The sequence below is a fragment of the Trichosurus vulpecula genome, chromosome 4 (genome assembly GCF_011100635.1).
Source record: "Trichosurus vulpecula isolate mTriVul1 chromosome 4, mTriVul1.pri, whole genome shotgun sequence".
NCBI lineage: Eukaryota > Metazoa > Chordata > Mammalia > Diprotodontia > Phalangeridae > Trichosurus > Trichosurus vulpecula.
The window spans coordinates 34,344,430-34,363,538 of record NC_050576.1 but is presented as its reverse complement, the minus strand read 5'-3'; the positions used below and the strand labels follow the sequence as shown (position 1 = coordinate 34,363,538).

Here is a 19,109-nt window from a genome sequence, read left to right as displayed (position 1 = left end):
TTCCCTCCCGATGGGGACATTGGGATCATCCAAGAAGGGGGGAGCAGAAGGAAGGTTATAGGGAAAGGACACCAGCCATCCTGGGTGAGGAGAAAGGACAGGAGAAGGGTACCCCCCACACCCTTTGTTTCCACCCAGTCACTTCGATGGGGTGTTCGTCTCATCGTTCTATAGATTGCTGCTGTATGTTGGTTACCCAACAGCATCTAACTAGAATGGTGTCTCCCTGCATAGAATACACACCCCTCTAGGATGGGCGCTGGCTCCTTTTTGTCCTGGTTGTCCCCAAGGCCTCGCACGGGGCCTAGCACACAGTAGGAGTCTGACCAACGTTGATCCTTGGTTAAATTGAGCTTCACTCCTTAGTAAGAAGTGGGCAGTGCATGGAGACAATCCTGACCATGGTGGTCACCCAGGAATTCTTTGGCGGTGGGGAGGGGCCCAGATAAAAGGGCGTCACTGGCTTCACGTGTCTGGTGGATGCTCCTGAGGGCTTCCTTGGGAGTTCATGATCCCTGTAGGATGGTAGCCAGGGAGCCTCCACGAAGCGCCTTACCTTCCTCAAAGCCCTCTCATCCTCCCCTCCCTGCCCCCTGAAAGGAGCCCCTCTCCCCCTTTTTCTCTATCCAGTTATCTCATCCCCATCTGTCCTGGGGATGAGGCCCGCAGGCTCCTTGGCTCAGAAACCTTTTTTATGACTCCGCCTGTAATTAACTCAAGTCATAAAATTTTTCAAATCCAAATAGACATAATTAACATTTAATGCCCCTGGTTGGGGCCTGGACAGTCTGAGTGAGCCCAGCATCGATCATAGATAGCGGAGGTAAGGGAGCCCTGGGCCTAGCCCTGCTCAGGATCAGAAACCTGGAGGAGAGGGGATGATGCAGACATTCCTCTGGGCCTGAGGGGCTGGGGCCACGATTGGGCCCTGAAGCCCATCTCCCAGAATTCCAGGAGCTCTGAGAGAGGAGGATAGGCACTGGGAGAGGAGGAGAAAAAGTTCAAAAAGAAGGGGAGGCATTACACTGAGATCCTCAAGGGTGAGAGGAGGGCATTCCTGCCTGAGTCCTCCTTGGCCTGGCCCATCAAGGCCCAGAAGGGTTCTCCAAGGCACTGCCTGAGCTAGTAGGGTGGGGCACCCAGGCCCAGCCTGGCTAGGAGTGAGTGGTAGTAACAGGCTGTGTCTGGATGCCCTCATAATTGGCCCTCTGTTCCTGGGCCCCGGGACTGCCCCTTCACCATACACGGCTGCCTTTCTGCTCCCATAAACCTCTATTGTAGAGCAGCTGGCCAGGGCTAGCTGTCACTGACCAGCGATGACTGGGACTGATGGAAGGCCAATCAAGGCTGGAGCCGCTCTTGGAGTAAGCTGGGGCTGCTCCAGACTGAGCAGGGCTAGGGCTGCTGCCTGGCACTGGCCAGTGTGGACCAACAATGATTCCAGCTGACTGGGGCTGCCCAGGGAAGAGCCGCAGGGGCGCATGCCAATCTCTCTGTTACCTACCTTCACATAACATCATCATCCTCACATACTGTATGTTGAAAGCAGACTAGACTGCTTGTTCCCAGCTCTCTAAGAGGGACACACAGACAGACAGACAGAGACAGAGACAGAGAAAGAGAGAGACAGATATACAGGGGCAGGGGAGAGAGAGAGAGAAGAAGAGAGAGATAGACAGGAGAGAGAGAAAGAGAGAGAAGAAGAAGAAGAAGAAGAAGAAGAAGAAGAAGAAGAAGAAGAAGAAGAAGAAGAAGAAGAAGAAGAAGAAGAAGAAGAAGGAGGAGGAGGAGGAGAAGAAGAAGGAGAAGGAGAAGAAGAAGAAGAAGAAGAAGGAGGCGGAGGAGGAGGAGGAGGAGGAGGAGGAGGAGGAAGAGGAGGAAAGAGAGAGAGAGAGAGAGAGAGAGAGAGAGAGAGAGAGAGAGAGAAGCAGAGAAGCTGAGAAGAAACAAAACCTTTCTAGTGTCCCGCAGGTCTAGAATGCTCTCCCTCCTCATGTCCCCTCCTGGCTTCCCTGGCTTCTAAGATCCCACCTTCTAGAGGATACCTTTCCTGATTCTCCTTCTCTTCCTCCCTCTGCCTTCCCTATGTTGATTATTTCTAATTTATCATCTTTATAGCTTGTTTGTACAGAGCTGTTTGCATGTTGTCTCTCCCATTAGACTATGACCTCCTTGAGGAAATAGACTGTCTTGCCCCTGTGTATGCCCAAATCTTAGCACAGTCCCTGGCACATAGTAGGTGCTTAATATGTATTTGGTGCAGGTAGGTGATGGACTGGATTCATAGAGTTCAGGGCCTGGAGTCAGGAAGACTCACCTTCCAGAGTTCAAATCTAGCTTCAGACACTTACTAACTGTGTGACTCAGGACAAGTCACCTAATCCTGTTTGCCTCAGTTTCCTCATCTGTAAAATAAGCTGAAGAAGAAAATGGCAAACCAACTCTAGTATCTTTGCCAAGAAAACCCCAAGTGGGGTCACAAAGAGTAGGATACAACCAAAATGACTAAACAATGACAATAGACTATAGAATGACTATAGAATGACAATCGACTGACTATAGAATGGCTTTCCTGATTCTCTCCTACTTCACATTCTCTCCCTCTTCCTCCTCAACTCAGGTGCCACCTTCTTCTTACAACCTTTTCTGGTCCCTGCTTCACCCTCCACAAGCCAAGACCTCCCTCCCAAGACTTGTATTCATTTTGTATACATGACCTATATACTCAAATATGTATACATGAGCTCTTTGAGGGCAGAGACTTTTCCCACTTTTGTCTTTGTATCTCCAGCACTTAGCACCAAGCCTAACATATAACAATGCGTATTGTTTGTTGTGTCATGATATCAAGACCCTCCACCATTCTGGTTGCCATTCTCCATAGCGGTTCTACCTCTCTTAAGGCAGCCTAGGATTTAGTTAGCTTTTGGAGGGCTTCCCCATTCTCCTGCTGATGGACATGGAGATTGTGGGCCACTCAACCCTCTAGATCTATTTCAGATGGAAAGCTAGCCACCTGGATACCACTCTTCTCCCATTGTGTACTTGGGCAGTGCTTATTTTGGGAAAGCAAAAGGTAAGACATGGCTAAAGGCAGAGATGGACAATGGTTCATCCAATTTGCCAATGAAACAAAAGAAGAAGGGTGACCAAGTCAAGGTCTAAAAAGATTTTGGCTAGATTAAAGCATTGGGCTAAACCTAATAAATGGAATTCATTAGGGATAAATGCAGTTTTACACTTGGGTTCCAAAAAATCAGCTTCACCAACCCAAGATGGGGAGGTCTGGTTGGACAGCAGTTGGTCTGAAAGAGATCTGGGAGTTCAGGTGGAACACAAGCTTGGTATGGGTCAGCAGGGTGATGGGGCAGCCAGAGAAGCTCATGGGCTACATTAAGAGAGAGGTAGAGTTTCCGAGAATAAGAAAGTGAGAGACCCACTGTGCGCTGCCTTCATCAGACCTCATCTGGAGTCTTGTGTTCAGTGTTAGACTCTCTCCAGTTAAAGACAATAAGAAGACAACCAGGATGGTGAAGAACCTTGATCCCACTTCCTATGTGTGTGAATTAAAGGAATTGGAGGTGTTTGGATGGGAAAAGAGAAGACTTGTGGTGGGGATGGGAGTGGGGAGGGGACATGAGAGTTTGCTCCAAGTGTTTGAATGGAGAAAAAGTCAGAAGAACCAGGAGTAATGGGGCGGGGGGGGGGAGTTTCAAAGAAGCAGATTTAAGCTGGATATTGGAAGCTTCCTAACAATGAGAGCTGCCCCAGAGTGAGGGGAGCAACCTTAAGAGGTGGGGAGGTTAAGTACCCCCTCCTTGGAGGTCTCCCGGCAGCTAGGTGGCACAGTAGAGAGAGCCCTTGGGGTGGAGTCAGGAAGACCTGAGTTCAAATCTGGTCTCAGACACTAGCTGTGTCACTCCACCTGTTTGCTTTGGCTTCCTCAAGTGTCAAATGGGAATGATAGCGCCTCCTTTCCAGGGTTGTTGTGAGGAATCAAATAAGATAATATTTATAAAGCACTTGGTGCAGTACCTGGCACATTGTAGGCACTATAGACATGCTAGCTACTGGTGGTAGTAGTAGTAGTAGTAGTAGTAGTAGTAGTAGTAGTAGCAGTATCCAAGCAGAGACTGGACAGCTCCTTACTGGGCATGTTCTAGTGAAGATTCTTTTTGTGCACGGGTTGGTCCCTTCCAATTCTCAGATTCTATGGTTACATTTGCCTTCTTAGACTTGATCCAACACTCTTGCCTATTGTAACCTTTTTCAAAGCTGCTTTTCAAATCCAACATCTTAGCTCAATGCCACCTGCATCATGTTTGTCTGCCCTTCGAAGAGCTTCTTTCCTCTCTTGGCCTCTCATTCAAGCCTCAAGGACCTGCCTGCCAGAGAGGCACTGGTCAGGTGTGTCCGAGATCAGAGAGACAATGCTCGGAAGAGGCAAGGGCTCTCAACCAGTAGCTAGGAAATTTGGATCTCCCAGGATGCAACTCTACTGCTCAATAGCTGTTTGACCCTCATCAAGTCGATTCCCTCTCTGAGCTTCAGTTTCCTTACCTGTAAAATGGGACTAAGAATCCTTGACCTTCCTTCTTCATAGGATCTTATGAATGTCAACTGAAAGATTGTCTCAGCCTCCTTTGTAGAGTAGGTTATGAATTGTAGAGTGTACAGTACCTCTAGCTTATGTAGCATCTTGTAGACCAAAGCATTTGGTAGACTAAAAACATGCATAAATTGCATCTGTCTCCTAGACAGTGCAACACTTTATAAAAGGTATATGCTTTGTAGACTGTAGAGTGCCTTGGAGATCCTCCAGTGTTCCATGAAGGAAAAGCATGTGGACACTGTAAGGCTCCTTCTAAATCTGAAATCATCTCTGAGGACATAAAGAATTGTGTAGCATGGAAAGTTCCAAGTCAAGCTTTCCATACCAGTAGGAGGATTTAGAAGTGGCTGAGTGACCAGACCCCAAAAGGGTCATTAATGCTTTAATGTCACCTTGGCAGAGCTCCAGTGGAGTGCCCAGAGATCTGTGCTTGGCCCTTATCAGATAGTTATCAGATTTGCAGATGACACCAAGTTGGGGGGATAGCTGACACAGCTGGACAGAGTTAGGCTCTAAGAAGATTTTTAATGGTTAGATCAGAATATTGGCCTGAATCTAAGATATAATATAATCTGGGTAAACAGAAAATCTTATACTTGGATTCAAAAAGTAATAGGTAATAATTAATAATAATAATAGCTAGCACCCTAAGATTGACAAAACACTTTAAATGTTATCTCAGCATCACAAAATCAAACCCACAAGTACAAGATAGGTAAAGGATGGTTAGACAGCAATTAGGCTAAAAAAGATCTGGAGGTTAGAGTGGACAGCAAGCTCCACATAGCGGTCAGTTCATCAGATCTGGGTTGGGCTAAGTGGGGTAGAGCTTCTTGTAATGAGGAAGTGATGGGCCCACTATTCTCTGCTGTGCTCAGATCACACGTGGAGTCTTTTGTTCTGATCTGGGCACCACCATTTAAGAATGGCATGGATATGCTGGAAAGGATCCACAGGAGGGCAGCCAGCATGGGGAAGAGCCTGGAGTACATGATATTTAAGGATCTGGTGAAGGGACTGGATATATTTAGCCTGGGGCAGAGAAGACTCAGGGAAGACATGAGAGCTTTGCTCCAGTATTTGAAAGGTTGTTATGAAGAGGAAGGATCAGAGGCCCCAAAGGGCAGAACCAGGAGCAGTTGAGGAGGGGAGGGTAGGGGATTGGGGCCAGATGTCAGGAGAAACTCCCTAACCAGGAGACCTGTGCCAAAGGAGGAGGGAGGAGGGGACTCATCTGGTGGTGGTGGGTTCGGCCTCCTTGGCAGCCTTCAGACAGAAGTCAGATGATCAGTTACTTGTCCATCACTTTGTGGAGAGCATTCTAGGTTCCTCTGAGATGGAGCTTTGGAAATTCTGAGAAAGGATGGTGATTAATTTGGGTGAATCCTATTCCAAGGCCTCATACTAGGAGCTCTAGGGCTGACTGAGCCCTGAGCTGGGGTCCCCACATCCTCAAGACCATGCCAGAGCCTTGGCTTATAGTACATTTCCGAGGTCAGCCCCATTTTCAGAAAGGGTGCTTTCTGGAGCCTCTTGTGAAGTATGCACACCTACAAGCAAAGACACAGGTTCTTGCATGGCCAAACTGAGTAGAATGCGCCAAAGTGTTCTATAAATGTCTGCTATTAGTATTATGGTTGTTAAGACGCACCTAGGAACGTGCCCATGCCCACACATGCAGACAGACAGACAGACTTGCAGCGCACGCACTCGCACACGCACACAGACACACAGACACACAGACACACAGACACACACACACTTGCAGGCTGAGCCCAAGAGGTTACTTGATAGCACCTACCCCCGGCTTGAAAACTGGAGAGACATGAAAGGGAAGTTGAAGCTGTGCTTAGGGGTCTTCAGAGATGTGGAGGGGCTCCAGCTGGGCCCCTCTTTGCCCATCAGTTCTTGCCCCACCCCCGCTCCCACAGTATTGGGGTGGGGCTCTCCCCCAAGGGCAAGAGGCCAGCTGACCTAGGCAGTCCTCCCCTCCAGTCCTGGAGCCATAGCGACACCTACTGGCCACAGAGGACCTGCTCCCCTGCTGCTGAACTGAGCTCATCCAGAACCAGGTGACGCCCTAGAGGTCCCGCAGAACCAGAGAACCCTAGGGCCCTTCTAGTCCAGCTCAGCTCAGCCTAGCAGAGGGGCAGCAGCCGAGCATTTGGAGTCCTTGGGCCAGTAATTGACTCATGCTAAAAGGCTGACATTTAGGGAGCTCTTGACTCCAATTCACTGGCTCATGGACCTAGAGCAAAAAAAGAGACTTTTTTCTTAAGTAGGAAACTGAGGCCCCAGGAAGGTGGTTCAGGCAATAAGTCAGTATCAGAAGTGGGATTTGAACTCAGGTTCTCTGACCCTAGCTAGAGCCAGTGCTCCTTCCACTATCCCATATTGCTTCTTCTTTCAATGGCTCCTCATGTGCAGATAAAACACCAGATTATGCCCTAGGAAGGCTGAAGACTGACCAAGGTCAGATTTAATTTCCCTGGGCCTCAGTTTCCCTATCCTAAGGCAAAGGGTTGGACTTAACAATCTCTAAACTCTCTTTCACCTCTAACCTTTTAGGTTCTGATCCCCCCAAGGATCAAAAAGGAGCTTTAGAGATTTAGGAGGGGGTGTGCCTAGGGGGAGAGGAGAAAAAGAATGGAGAAAACGGAACCAGCTTTTCCTCCTTCCAGGCTCAGGCTGCAAGCCCAGATGCTGAACACAAGTCCATAGAATGTAGAACTAGAAGGATCCATAGAGGTATTTCAATCCAGATGCCTGGGATGTGACTGAGGAGGCCAGGTCCAGGCTGTGGGCTTCACATCAGTTGTGGCATAAGACTCTGAGCACCTAGGTTCGCATACTGGCTCAGCCACTCATTCCACATGTGGGCTTGGGCAAGCAACCCTCTGTCCCACTTTGGCCCAGGTTCCTCCACTGTAAGGTGAGAAGGCTGGACCAGATGGTATCCCCTTCTGGCTCTCCATGCTATGATCCTATGGGCACATGGGCATCCATACAGGCATACATGTCAGTCAGCCAGCAAACCATTAAAGGGACCTGTGCTAGTTATGGGGAAAAATGCAGTGCTTAGAAAAGACCCAGTTCCTGCCCTTGGGTCTTTCAAAGTGTGGGAAAATTTAAAAAAAAAACAGCAAGAGATATTTCTAATACCTATTAAGTGTATCTCAGAGGGATGAGAATGCTTTGGACACCATGAAGTCCAAAGGGGACCATCAGTCATAATGGGGAATGGAGGTGGGAAATCAGGGAAGGCTTCCTTATTATAAGGAGAAGTAGGAATTCAGTAGCTAAAGATGAAAAGGGAGGAAATGTCAGGAGAGGGGAACTGTATGAGCAAAGGTATAGAGGCAAGAGGTTTCAAGGAAATTCAGGAAGCAAGTCACCCAGTTTGGCTGAATCATAGAGTTCATGGAGGAGAATAATGAAATAAAGCAGGAAAGGGGCCAGATGGCATAGGGCTTTGAATGCCAGGCAAAACAGTTCACTTAGGAGGCAATTGGGAGCTTCTGTCAGTGTTTGAGAATGGGAGAGATTTGACCAGAGCTGTGCATGAGGAAAATGAGTCTAGCTGAGTGGAGGATAAATTAGGGGATTGGGGGAGGGGAAGGAGGGGAAAATACCTAGGAGGAGGCCAAAAAGAGTACCACCAGGGCCAGCCTACCTTGGCATTCCCAGCTTTCCTGCCCAGCCATGCCAACCCCTCTCCATCTGAATGGAAAAACTGTTCCAGTTCGGGGGCAGCCGCTGTTGTCTCATCTCCCTCCCCGCCCCCATCAACCTAGGCAATAGCCAGTGGGGGGGGGGGGTAAGTAGAGGAGGAGCTGAGGCATTTGTGGTGTCCGCCTTAGTGGTGATTAGTTAAAACATCAGAGTATAAACAGTCAATTGGTTCCAATAATTAATATTCCCACTCAGCCATGGGGGGTGGGGGGAGATGTGTGAGAGGAGTCAGTGAGACAGAGAAGAGAGCCAGAAGGAGAAAGAGTGTAGAGATGGGGAAAGGGAAGGGAAGGACATGGGGGGAGAAAAAGTTGGGGGGGGGGACAAGACAGATGGAGAGGGAGAGGAGGAGAAGGGGAGGGGAAGAGAGACAGAGAGAAGCGGGGTAAAGGCAGAGGGGGGAGAGACCGGGAGGTGGGACTGGAGGGGCGACCGGCGAGATTGGGGAGGGGGGAGTAGCGTTGGCCCCCACCTCTGCGGGGCGGCTAGGGGAGGCGGATAGAAGGAGTTGGGGGGGGTGCGTCCACACCACTATTAATCTCTGCTCCGAGTGCGCTAACGAGGCTAATGCGGGCAGTGACAGGGCCCATCTCGCCACCTGATTTAGGGGCTCAGGACGGAAGCAGCTCCAGGAGGGGGAGTGGGGCGGGAGCCTGGGAGACACTAAACCAGCCAATAAATCTCAGCCCGAGCCCCCCCGCCCCAGGTCTCGGAATTGAAACCATAGAACTGGGGGCGGTGGGGATGCGGTGCCGGCGGCGCCCCGGGCTAGGCTGTTTGTCTCTCTTCCTTCGCAGAATCTCTTTGGGTGGGGCCCGGCCCCGACCCAGCGTGAATCTAACCCCGAGCCTCACCCTGGCCCGGTCTGGGAGGGGGTGGGGGGCTGGCGACCAGGAACCCCCGCACCTTCATTTCTCAGGTCACTGCTTGGCTAATGGGCTATTAATTTGCTCAATCGTCCCCTGTGAGGCAAACTCAATTTCTGCCAGAGACTCTTCCCTGCCCGTGGACAGATGCGTGATTGATGGGAGGGCCAGCTGTCACCGGGCAGGGCCAGCCCGCCAGCCCTCCATGCCCCCCCCCGGCCCAGCCTGGCTCCGTTCCGCAGGGACCCCTTCCCCTCCCCCCCCCTCCCTTCCCCCCTCCCCTCTCCCTCCTCTTTCTGAGGAAACCTGCTCCATAGGCCCTAGCCTCACAGGTGAAGTCACCTGGCCAAGCTCTTGGTCATAGGGACATCCCAGGCCTCGCCCAGCCAGCGCCCTTCTGCCCTCCTGCCGCTTCTCGATCCTCTCGTCCCTTTTTTCCACATTCGCTTCATTTTCTACCCTCCTCCTTTTCCACCCCTCGCCCTTCTCCTCCCCTTCCTCCTTCTTCCCCCCACCTCTTCTTCCCGGGTTTATGGTAGAATGTCCCAGAGACCCCCCAGCCCAGCCCCTCCATTTTCCACCGGAAGAAACTGAGGCCCAAGGAAAAAAGGAGGGTCTGAAGAAGGACATCTCCTTCATTCTCCCTGCCCCCCTACCCAGCTACCCACTCCCTTCGCGGGCCGGAGCAGCGGGCCAATCCCCTGCCGTGTGCCCGCGGCCCTGTCGGCTGCAATGAGAAACGACAGGAATATTTAAGGACAAACAAGGTTTCCCAGCGCAATTTACGGCGCTTCCAGGCGGCCCCAGATGGGGCCAATCTGATGCTCGCCAGCAAATCCAATCGCATTTCCTTATCGGTGCATTATTTCAGGCGTTATCTGGCGCTGATGTGCTTATCAATTCAATTCCAGCCCGGCGGCGGCCGAAGCCCCCCAAACCCCCCACCGCACTGCATTCCCCACCCCCCAACACACACACACACACTCCGGGCCCCGCTGTATGTGCTCGAAAAAAGGAAGGTAAACAGGCGCCGGGGGGCCCGCGGGGGCGGCCGGGGCCCAGGGGAACTGGTGAGGATGCTAGGAAAAGAGGCGAGTGCAAGAGAGGGGGCCGAGGCTAGGAACGCCTGGATGGCAGCGGGGGCCTGGGTTGGGGGGACGCTCCTCTGGGCCCTGCCTAGCTTCAGGCTGGCCCTCAGCCCCCATCCCCACCCAGTCGCCCCGCCTGCCGCCTAGCCCAGCAGAGGTGAAGGTGCCCCATTAATTCCAGGCTAAAAATGACAAATTCATCTTCGACGACAATTAAATGAAGTCGGTAATTGATGCTAATTGATCTTCGGAGGAGAGGGCTACCCTCGGCTTCCGCATCCTCCTCCTCCCTCCCCTACTCCAACGGCACCCCCCCCAGATTCCCCAGCACACACAGTGCTTCCCTCGCCCCCAGCAGCCCCAGCTACTCTCTCGGCCTGCCTTCCAGGTTCCTAACTTCTCTGTTGCTACCGGCTTCCTGCCTTTCTTCCCTCTCCTCATAGCCCCTCCCTGCCTCAGTTTCCATCTCTGTCCTTGAGTGCTCTGCCAATCCTCCCCTTTTCCTTAACCCTTCTACTTCTCCAGCCTCTAGTCGCCGGGGCTGCCCCTCCTCTCCCTCCTTCACTCTCTCCCTCCCTCCCTATCTCACTTCAGCTCAGGCTTTGTCAGTCTTGGCTCATGATCCCAAGACCTCATGGAGGTGCCTGGCAGGCCAGGCCAGAAAGCTCAATAGGAATTTCATCAGCGAGATGGCACCATGTTCCTGGAAGACACTGGTAGAGATATAGATACTTCTAGGTAGGGCACTGGCCCCCAGAAGAGAAGAGAGGTTGGGGTATCTTAACCTAGGCCGCCCAGGTCCCCAAGCTGCTATAGATGTGGACTAATGCTTCCTCTGTCTCAGTTGGGTTCCCCCTGCCTCCGGAAGGGCTCCCTAGGAGGACCAGGATAGGTAATGTGCAGCCAGGGGGATGACTGGATGGCTGGATCCAGTGAAAGCTAACAAGTCATCCTGGGTACAAATCACAGGCCTGACTCTGCCCTCCTCCTGCCCCCCTCCCCCGCCGTCTCCCTTACTGTCACTGTCTCTCCGTATGTTCTCTGTCTTTCAAGCCCTCCCTCTGTACTGCTCCCCTTTTAGGAGCTGAAAGGTGAGTTAATTCATACCCAGCACAGGGTGGCCACTGATAGAACCAATCTGCATCCTTGCCTCCTGGATCTGGGGCAGAGGGAGCAGGGAAGCCCAAGGGAGGGGAGGAGATAAATAAGAGTTGGTATCAGCCCCTCGATAAATACACATGATGTGTTCTACCCCCTCCCAGCTCACTTCAGCCACTACAGATACCTATTAATCCTGACAGACGCAGGCCAGCCTGGGTGGGTAATGCAAACTGATCCATCAAACTGCACACTCAGATTCCCCCACTCAGTGGGCCAGCCCCCAGCCCCCACCTGCCAGTCCTGGAGCCATGGGAGGCCACACTAGACAAGTGTATTACATGGATAATGTATTGGACATATTAATAAAAATGCCTGAACAGCCCAGCCCTGGCCCAGCCCTGGCCATGACAGAGCACATATCACGGGCAACTGAGCATGCTTGACATGCTGTCTTATCAGAGTGATAACCACAACCCCGATCTCTAGAGTGATTCCCTCGAAAAAGGCTTGGGGGGCAGGGTACTGCAAACATCACTTGTCCCATTTTACAGATAAGAAGCTGAGGATCAGAGAGGTCTATTTCTTCAAGGTCATGAAATCAGGGGTGTCAGAGACAGGATCTGAATCCCAGCCTCCTGCCTCCCACCAGTTCAGTACTAAAGAAAGTCAACAGCTCCTTCTTCCCACTATCAGCCTGTCCCATCCATGACCCCTGATTCCATGGAGCCTAGGCGTATAGGAGAACCGGAAAATTTGGTTTCCAGGCCATGAGTTCTAAGCTCTGGTTTACTGGTCACATGTTCTAGGTCCCACATTCTAAGCCCCGTATTCCATGTTTGATATTCAATTCCATAGACACATATTAAGTGCCTATGTGCAAAGCAATAAACTAGGTAGGAAAGGAGTGATGTTTGCAGAGCCATGTTCTGTTAGAAGTTCTAGGTTCCAGGCCCAGGTTGTGTGCGTCCAGATGAGTCAAGAGGAGACAGGTGCAAGACCTGGCTCAGAAACTAGAAAGGCGAAGTAGCCTCATCCTTTCTCTCAGCCCAGGCATGCAGGCTGACTCATCCCTGAGAAGAGGAGATATGGCCTTGCCCTCCATGGACATTTAGGAAAAGAGGCTTTCCATATAGGCTAGGGACCCAGACACCAACCCCTCAGCCTGGGCCAGCACTGACTGGAGACATTGCAAGGTTTCCATCCATCCATCCCCAGCCAGCTCATTCTATGGAAAGGCATATCTGAGGTATAACCCTCCAGAAAGTAACAAACCCAGCCTGCACAGCCCCTCCCCTCCATTTGGGATTTGGGGATGGACACTGTAAGCCTGCCCAGCACCCACAGCATGGTCACACCTACCTTCCCAGGTTCCATCACCCTCAGGCACACTATGCCAACCTTGTCCTCCTCACATAATCATCTGCAAGAGGCCAACCACCAGGAGAACAGGGGGCTAGAGTGGGGAGAGGGGTGCTTGTAAATTCTCTCCTCGAGTATTTGAAGATCTGTCATGAGGAGGAGGGATCAGACTTGTTCTATTTGTCCCCAGAGGGCAAAGCCATGAACAATGTCAAGAAGATGCAGAGTTAGATTCAGGCAGATCACCACTGTACCAAAGGGTAATGGACTGCCTCCAGAGGGGGTGAGCTCCCCATCCTTGAAAGTATTCTCTCAGAGGCTAATTGACCACTTGTGGGGTGGGGAGGGTTCATGTTTAGGTCTGGGTTCATTAAGATTCTGTGGCCATCCTTAATCTCCATAATCTCCTTGACAACATTGCCACTAACACCAGAGCTGTGCTAGGGTCAGAGACCATATGGGGGGAATGACTACCTTCAACCTTCTGCACTCAGTGCCCAAGGATTAGGGACCAGGAGGTTGAGAAGTGCTCTCCAGCTTACCCCTAGGCTTAGCCAGAATGAACATGGTCTGGCAGGCCCCGAACAGAAGGACTGAGGAGGGAAGCAAGGAAGAAAGGGGAGAAAAATAGATCTGGCTCCCTAGTGAGGCCCTGGGCCTGCCCCCCCTCCCTTGCCTGCTTCCCTCCCTCTCCTCCAAAGTCTCCCCCTTCTCTTCCTCACTCCTGGGCTCACGCTCGCTCGCGCTCAATCAGCCGCTGTCAGACCTCCGGCCTCGGCATTTTGGTGAAGAATCTCTCGGCTAAAAATTGTTGTCAGTCCCATTTCCTGGTTATCAGCAGGAGGGCGGCTGCAGCCTCGCCCGGGGATTAGCGGCCCACGTCGGCAGGACGGGCAGAGCATCCGATAACGCCACAGCACCGCCAGCCACCGCCTTGCCTCCCCCATCCATCATCTTTAGAGTTGACAGGTCCCCCCCCCCAGCACTGCCGCCACCCACTCACCCACCCATCATGTCTCTGTCCTTGCCTAGTTCCCAGCTTCCTCCCTGGGTTGAATTGAATAGGATATGGCAGGCTTGGGGGCTACCAAGGACAGAGGCATACACCCTAGAAGGACAGAGGGACAGGTAGGCTGACTGGAGAGAGACTAGTCAGTCTTATGCCAAGGACCAGGGGGCTGTGGGTCAACTATTGGGTTGACCGTGCCCAGCACCAAAGCCAGTGAGAGAAGGACAGTGGCCATGCCATGGGCTTTGTATAGTGTCCACCAAGGAACAATCAGGGTGGTGAGGGGCCTGGAGACAAGACCCATTCAGAAAGGCCTCAGACTGGGGAGGGGGGGTGGGGTGAGGGGGTCCACAGCTGGAAGGGACCTTAGAGATGATCTAATCCAACCCCCTCATGGGCTGAGAGAGGAGGGGATGGGGGAGGGGAAATTCCTCTTTTTGAGCTCCTGAGGAGGGAGGCATGAGACCAGTTGGGCTTGACCCTAGAGGGCAGAACTGAGGTAGTGAAGAAAAGCAGATTACATGGGAGATCAGGAACATCATAGTAATGAGAACTGTCCCCCTCAATGGAAGTCCTTGGATAGCCGCTGCAAGAGTCCAGGTTCAAGATGGAGTGGAAGGGATTCTTGTGCAACTCCAGGCTTGGTGGAATGCCTCTGAGAGTCTGGGATTGAGTGAGATTAGGGGGATGGGGTGGGGGAGGGGGGCAGGGACATGGAAGGTGCAAGCCAATTCTTGGGGCAGAACAGTTAGGGGATGAGAGCAGGTGGAAGCAAGGTAAGCAAGAACTGCTCAAGGCCTTAGAGCCTGAGAGGTGATGGCGGAAGGAGGCCAGAGCAGGAACAAGATGTGAAGTGGGCTGGGGCTGGAGCCAAACCCACCAAACCTCCTAAACAGAGAGGATCTAGAGCCAGGGCCGTACCAAGGTGTGCTTTAGGCCCAAGAGCCCCAACTAATATTCTGCTTATCTTTGTGTGTTTCCCTGTCTGTGTCTGACCTTCCTCCCTGCCTCACTACCTCCCTGCCTCCCTGCCTCTCTAGGTAAGAAGAAGGCAGCAGCAGCGGCAGCAGCTGCAGCAGCAGCAGCAGCAGCCCTATTCGACAGCCAGGCCCCCACCTGCCCCATCTGCCAAGTCTTGCTTCGGCCTGGGGAGCTCCAGGAACACATGGAACAAGAACTGGAGAAGCTCACCCAGCTGCCCAGCAGGTATGGTCCACCCCAGACTTACTCTGTCCTGATGCTACCACTGCTACTTTTGCCATGGGGACCCCCAAGCCAGAGGGCCAGAGCCTCCCACGGGGCCCCTGGCCCCAAGCTCTCCCTCGTGCTCCCCCTGGCTGTCCAGGAACTCTTGTCTCTAGTGACTCTCATCAGATTCACTGAGCCTTCCCCAGCATTAGACCCCTTTCAATCCTGCCTCTTTTCACCAAAATGAGCAGTGAGGGATTAAGAAGGTCTGTGGGAGGAGCAAGCCTCTGAGGGAGGAAACCAGATTGGGGGCAGACCCAGCATGGCTTGAGCTAAGGAGGGCCTTAGCACATTCTGGTTCCCCAGTGGCCCAGGGATCACCCCTTCCCCTGTAAAGTTACCCTGGGGAGAGCTTGGGGAGAGGGAGTAACCCCATAAGGAATAGTGGCTCAGCCATCAGGGCACCTGGGGCCCAGGCCCTGGATCAGTGGGGCAGGCTTGAGCTCCCGCACCCCCTCTGCTCTGCAGAGCCAGTGAAATCCCGCCTGATCGATGGAGCTGAAGAGCTACTCGCGACGGGTCGATGGGTTTTTATCTGTCTCGGCCGGGCCGCCCGCTGACAGCAGCCCGGCAAAGGCGTTCCAAGGGCGCCCCCCCCCCCAAACTGCCTGGCCCTGGCACCTGACGAGGCTGCCTGATTTATCTTAATTTTTAATTGGAAAAAATTTGCGAATTAATTGATTTCCCGGACTTGCCAATTAAGACTGTAATTGGGTGCGGGAGGGATTCCCAGGAAGGGTCATGGGGGTGGGAGGAGAGAGCCAGGCCTCCCCTCTCCCAGGCTCCCTCTTGTGGGTCCCTCCTGCCCATCACCCACTCTCACGATGGGAGAGATTCAGAGACATACTCTTCCAACCAAAACAGACCAATACAGTTACTGTAACCACCCACTCCCCACCTCAGGAGTCGGGCATTAGAGCCACAGCCAGGACCAATAGTGTTCCAAGGAGGGGGAGGTGTAGGAGGAAAGAGAATGAGTCAGGTTGAGTTGAAGGCGGTGCTGGGATATCCCCCAGGGAGGTATCCAGTTTGGGGTGGGGGTGGGGGGGATAGGTCCTAAAGTCTGGACATAGAATTAAAGAAATGGCTTCCAACGGCCACAAGCCTCTGAGCTCTGAGGGTCATGCTGGGGCAGGGGGGGGGGACAGACCAGATTTGGGGCTCCCTCAGGAAATCTCCCATTCTGGTTGGGGACTCCTATTCTAAAGGCTTGTGTCTCTGGGAGGTAGTATGGGATAAGTCAGGAAGGACAGAATGGGACTGAGGGCCACCTCCAGGCCCCCAGACCCTGGCCTCTCTCTCTGCCTTATCTAAAGCCTGGCAGGCCAGTGGAGGTGGTGGCATGGCTGGCAGAGGGGCAGCAGCCAGGAGCGGCAGCAGCAGCAGCTCTGAGCCTCTGCCTGCCTCGGTGTTTGGTTGGGTAATGAGCTAGATAAACAATTCCCCCAATAGATTAAAGCTCAGCAGGGGGTGGAGGGGGAGGCTCAGTGCGGGCAGCTCCCTGCCTCTTTATTTCCAAGGATAATTCCGTGTAAATCACCTTAATTAAAAGTGCCAGCCTGGGCTGGGTGCAGGGACCGGTGCCGGGGCCTGCTCGTGATTTAAAGCCTCCGGATCATTCGGTGGCAGGCAGGCAGCAAGTGAGGAGATCATCAGAGCCTCTCTCCTGCTCCCTCCCTCCTCCTCCTTCTTACAGCCTCCATCTCTCCAGGGCTGCCATTCCCCGAGAGGCTTACAGGGAGGGTCAGAGAATGGAAAACCTGATTGGCATAGTCTTGGGCCTAAAAGGAGTCCCTGGTGCCCAGGGCAGGAGTCCAGGTGAATGGGAGAAGTCTCAGGGGGCTCTCTGCCCTCCCCCGATGCACAGGGTTCTGCCGTGTGCTATATTCAGGCTCTTCTGCCTTATCTGGGTCAGCTAGGCACAAGGACTAGGCCTTGAGGGGATCAGCTTGGTGGCCGAGGCCTAGTGATGGTCTGCTCCTTGCTCCTGTCGATCCTGCTTAGTGGGAGGGAGATGGCTATGCATATGGATGTTAGGATTAAACCCAGACTAGGCCTCCCATCTTTTGCTCCCGACTCAAGAGGAGGGACATGGGGAGAATTGGTCTGCCTCAATGGGCCTTCGGCCCCAGAGCAGCTGCCAGCCCACTGAATCCTGGGAATTGTCCATACTCTAGTTTGGTCTGCTGGGTCACGGCTCTGGGGCTGGAAGAAGGAGGGGCAGTTGCATGTCTGTTCTAAGAGCCCCCTCCCCTCAGCAGCTGCCCCAGCTCTGGGAGGCACCCTCCCATCCCTGCCCCACCCTGGGAGATGGGCAAGGCCATGGGACAGAGGGAGACCCGGGGCCTGGCCATGAAGTGGGGGGTGGGGAACAAGGAGGGCTGCTACTCCTGCACCTATCCTGCACCCCATTTCCAAGGGACTCTGGAACCTTTATCTGCTTGTCTTCTTTCTTTGCAGCAAGAATTCCCTCCTGAAGGACACCATGGCCCCTGGCACCCCCAAGGTAGGTAGCAGAGTCCATCTCAGGCACCCATGGGGTGTCACAAGCTCATCATATCCCATGCACAGTCATACCCGCCTTGTGGCCTCTACCTAAAGTCTTCCATTGAGGGGGAGCCTCCCATTGCTGGGAGTGCCCCTTCATTACTATGATGTTCCAATGGACCCTCAGAGAGCCTAGCCCCCTCCCCCTGGCAGAAATCCTCTCAGTAACATCCCTGACAAGAAATTGTTTTCCAAGGAGGAGGAGGCAGAATTCAGCCCCTCCTCAGGCAGTCCATGCCCCTTTGGGACAGCTCTCAAGGTTAGAAAATTCCAGTGGGTAGAGTGCCAGAGCTTGGAATCAGGAAGACTCATCTTTGTGAGTTTAAATCTGACTTCAGATACTGTGTGACCCTGGACAAGTCACTTAACCCTCTTTGCCTCGGTTTCCCCATCTGTAAAATGAACTGGAGAAGAAAATGGCAAACCACTCCAGCATCTTTGCCAAGAAAACCCCAAATGGAGGGAATCTAACACCTAACACAGAATACAGTCTTTCAGACACTTGAGGACAACTGTCATGTCTCCCCTGAGTTTACTCTTCTCCCAATTAAGAAGAACTCCTGGTTCCTTCAACTAATATTCTTAGGACATGATTTCTAACCACCAGCAGCCATCAGCTGCCCCTTTTCTGGCCACTCCCTGGGAATTCCTTCCCCACCCCTTCCCACCTAGTCCTCCCTAGCCCCTGCACAGTCCTGGAGTTTACCCGTTCTTGGAGCAGACGTAAGGATGCTGATTCCCTGTCTTCACTGCATGGCCAGCCCTCTGCTCAGCTGTATCTGGTGGGAGGGAGGCTGGAGAGCTGGTCCCAGGGAGCTTTTGTTCCTGGGGGAGAAGGAGCTGCCCCTGACCAGAATATTACTAAGAAGGGATGAGCAGGAAGACCACTGATCACAAGGTGGGACAGGGAACCTGGATAGAAGTGGAGATGGGGGCTCAGTGGGAAGGGCGGGAGCCAGCTCTTAAAGTAGAGTCAGATTAGGAAAAAGCCAGGAGGATGGATAGAGCAGGCCCTGAGGGGGGGTGGGCCAGAGCAGGCTGGTGCAACACCCCCCCACCCCCCCATCCCCGCCACACTACAGGGCTGCTCACTGAGCCATAGGACCCACCAAAGGGAGGGAGACTTTTTCTAGGGCATCAGGATAAAATGAGATTGGAAGGACAGAGTCGAGGTAGATTTCAAAAGACCTTGGATGCCCCACTGAGGAATTGGAACTTTCTCCTTTGGGCTATGAATGACTTGGTCCTACTGGCCAAATCTGGGAATATCCATTTGGCTGCTGGGTGGAAAGGCTCTCTGCTGGAGGCAGAGAGACCCTTAGGTCCAGGCAAGAGGCAATGGAGCCTGAATGGGAAGGGGGAAAGCTGTTAGAGGAGAAAGAGACCATGGAAGGGCAGAGAAGTTTCAAAGGCAGATTAAGTAGAACCTGATAATGGCTTGGATGTGGTCCCTGCTTAGAGCAGGCTGCTCTCCCTTGGCTGAGGAGGGTGGAGGATGGCCCCATTCCTACTGCTATTGTGCCCCCACCCAGCTCTGGCCTGGCTTG

The 19,109-nt window shown here is 52.9% G+C and overlaps 1 protein-coding gene across 1 annotated transcript in view; it reads left to right on the top strand.

Moving 5' to 3' along the window:
- Positions 1-19,109, top strand: part of RNF220 (ring finger protein 220) — a 247,914-nt gene that overhangs the window by 188,115 nt on the left and 40,690 nt on the right. The window contains exons 2-3 of the mRNA XM_036758017.1: positions 14,808-14,973; positions 17,476-17,521. Coding sequence (XP_036613912.1) covers positions 14,808-14,973; positions 17,476-17,521 — 212 coding nt within the window. The remainder of the gene's footprint in view (positions 1-14,807; positions 14,974-17,475; positions 17,522-19,109) is intronic.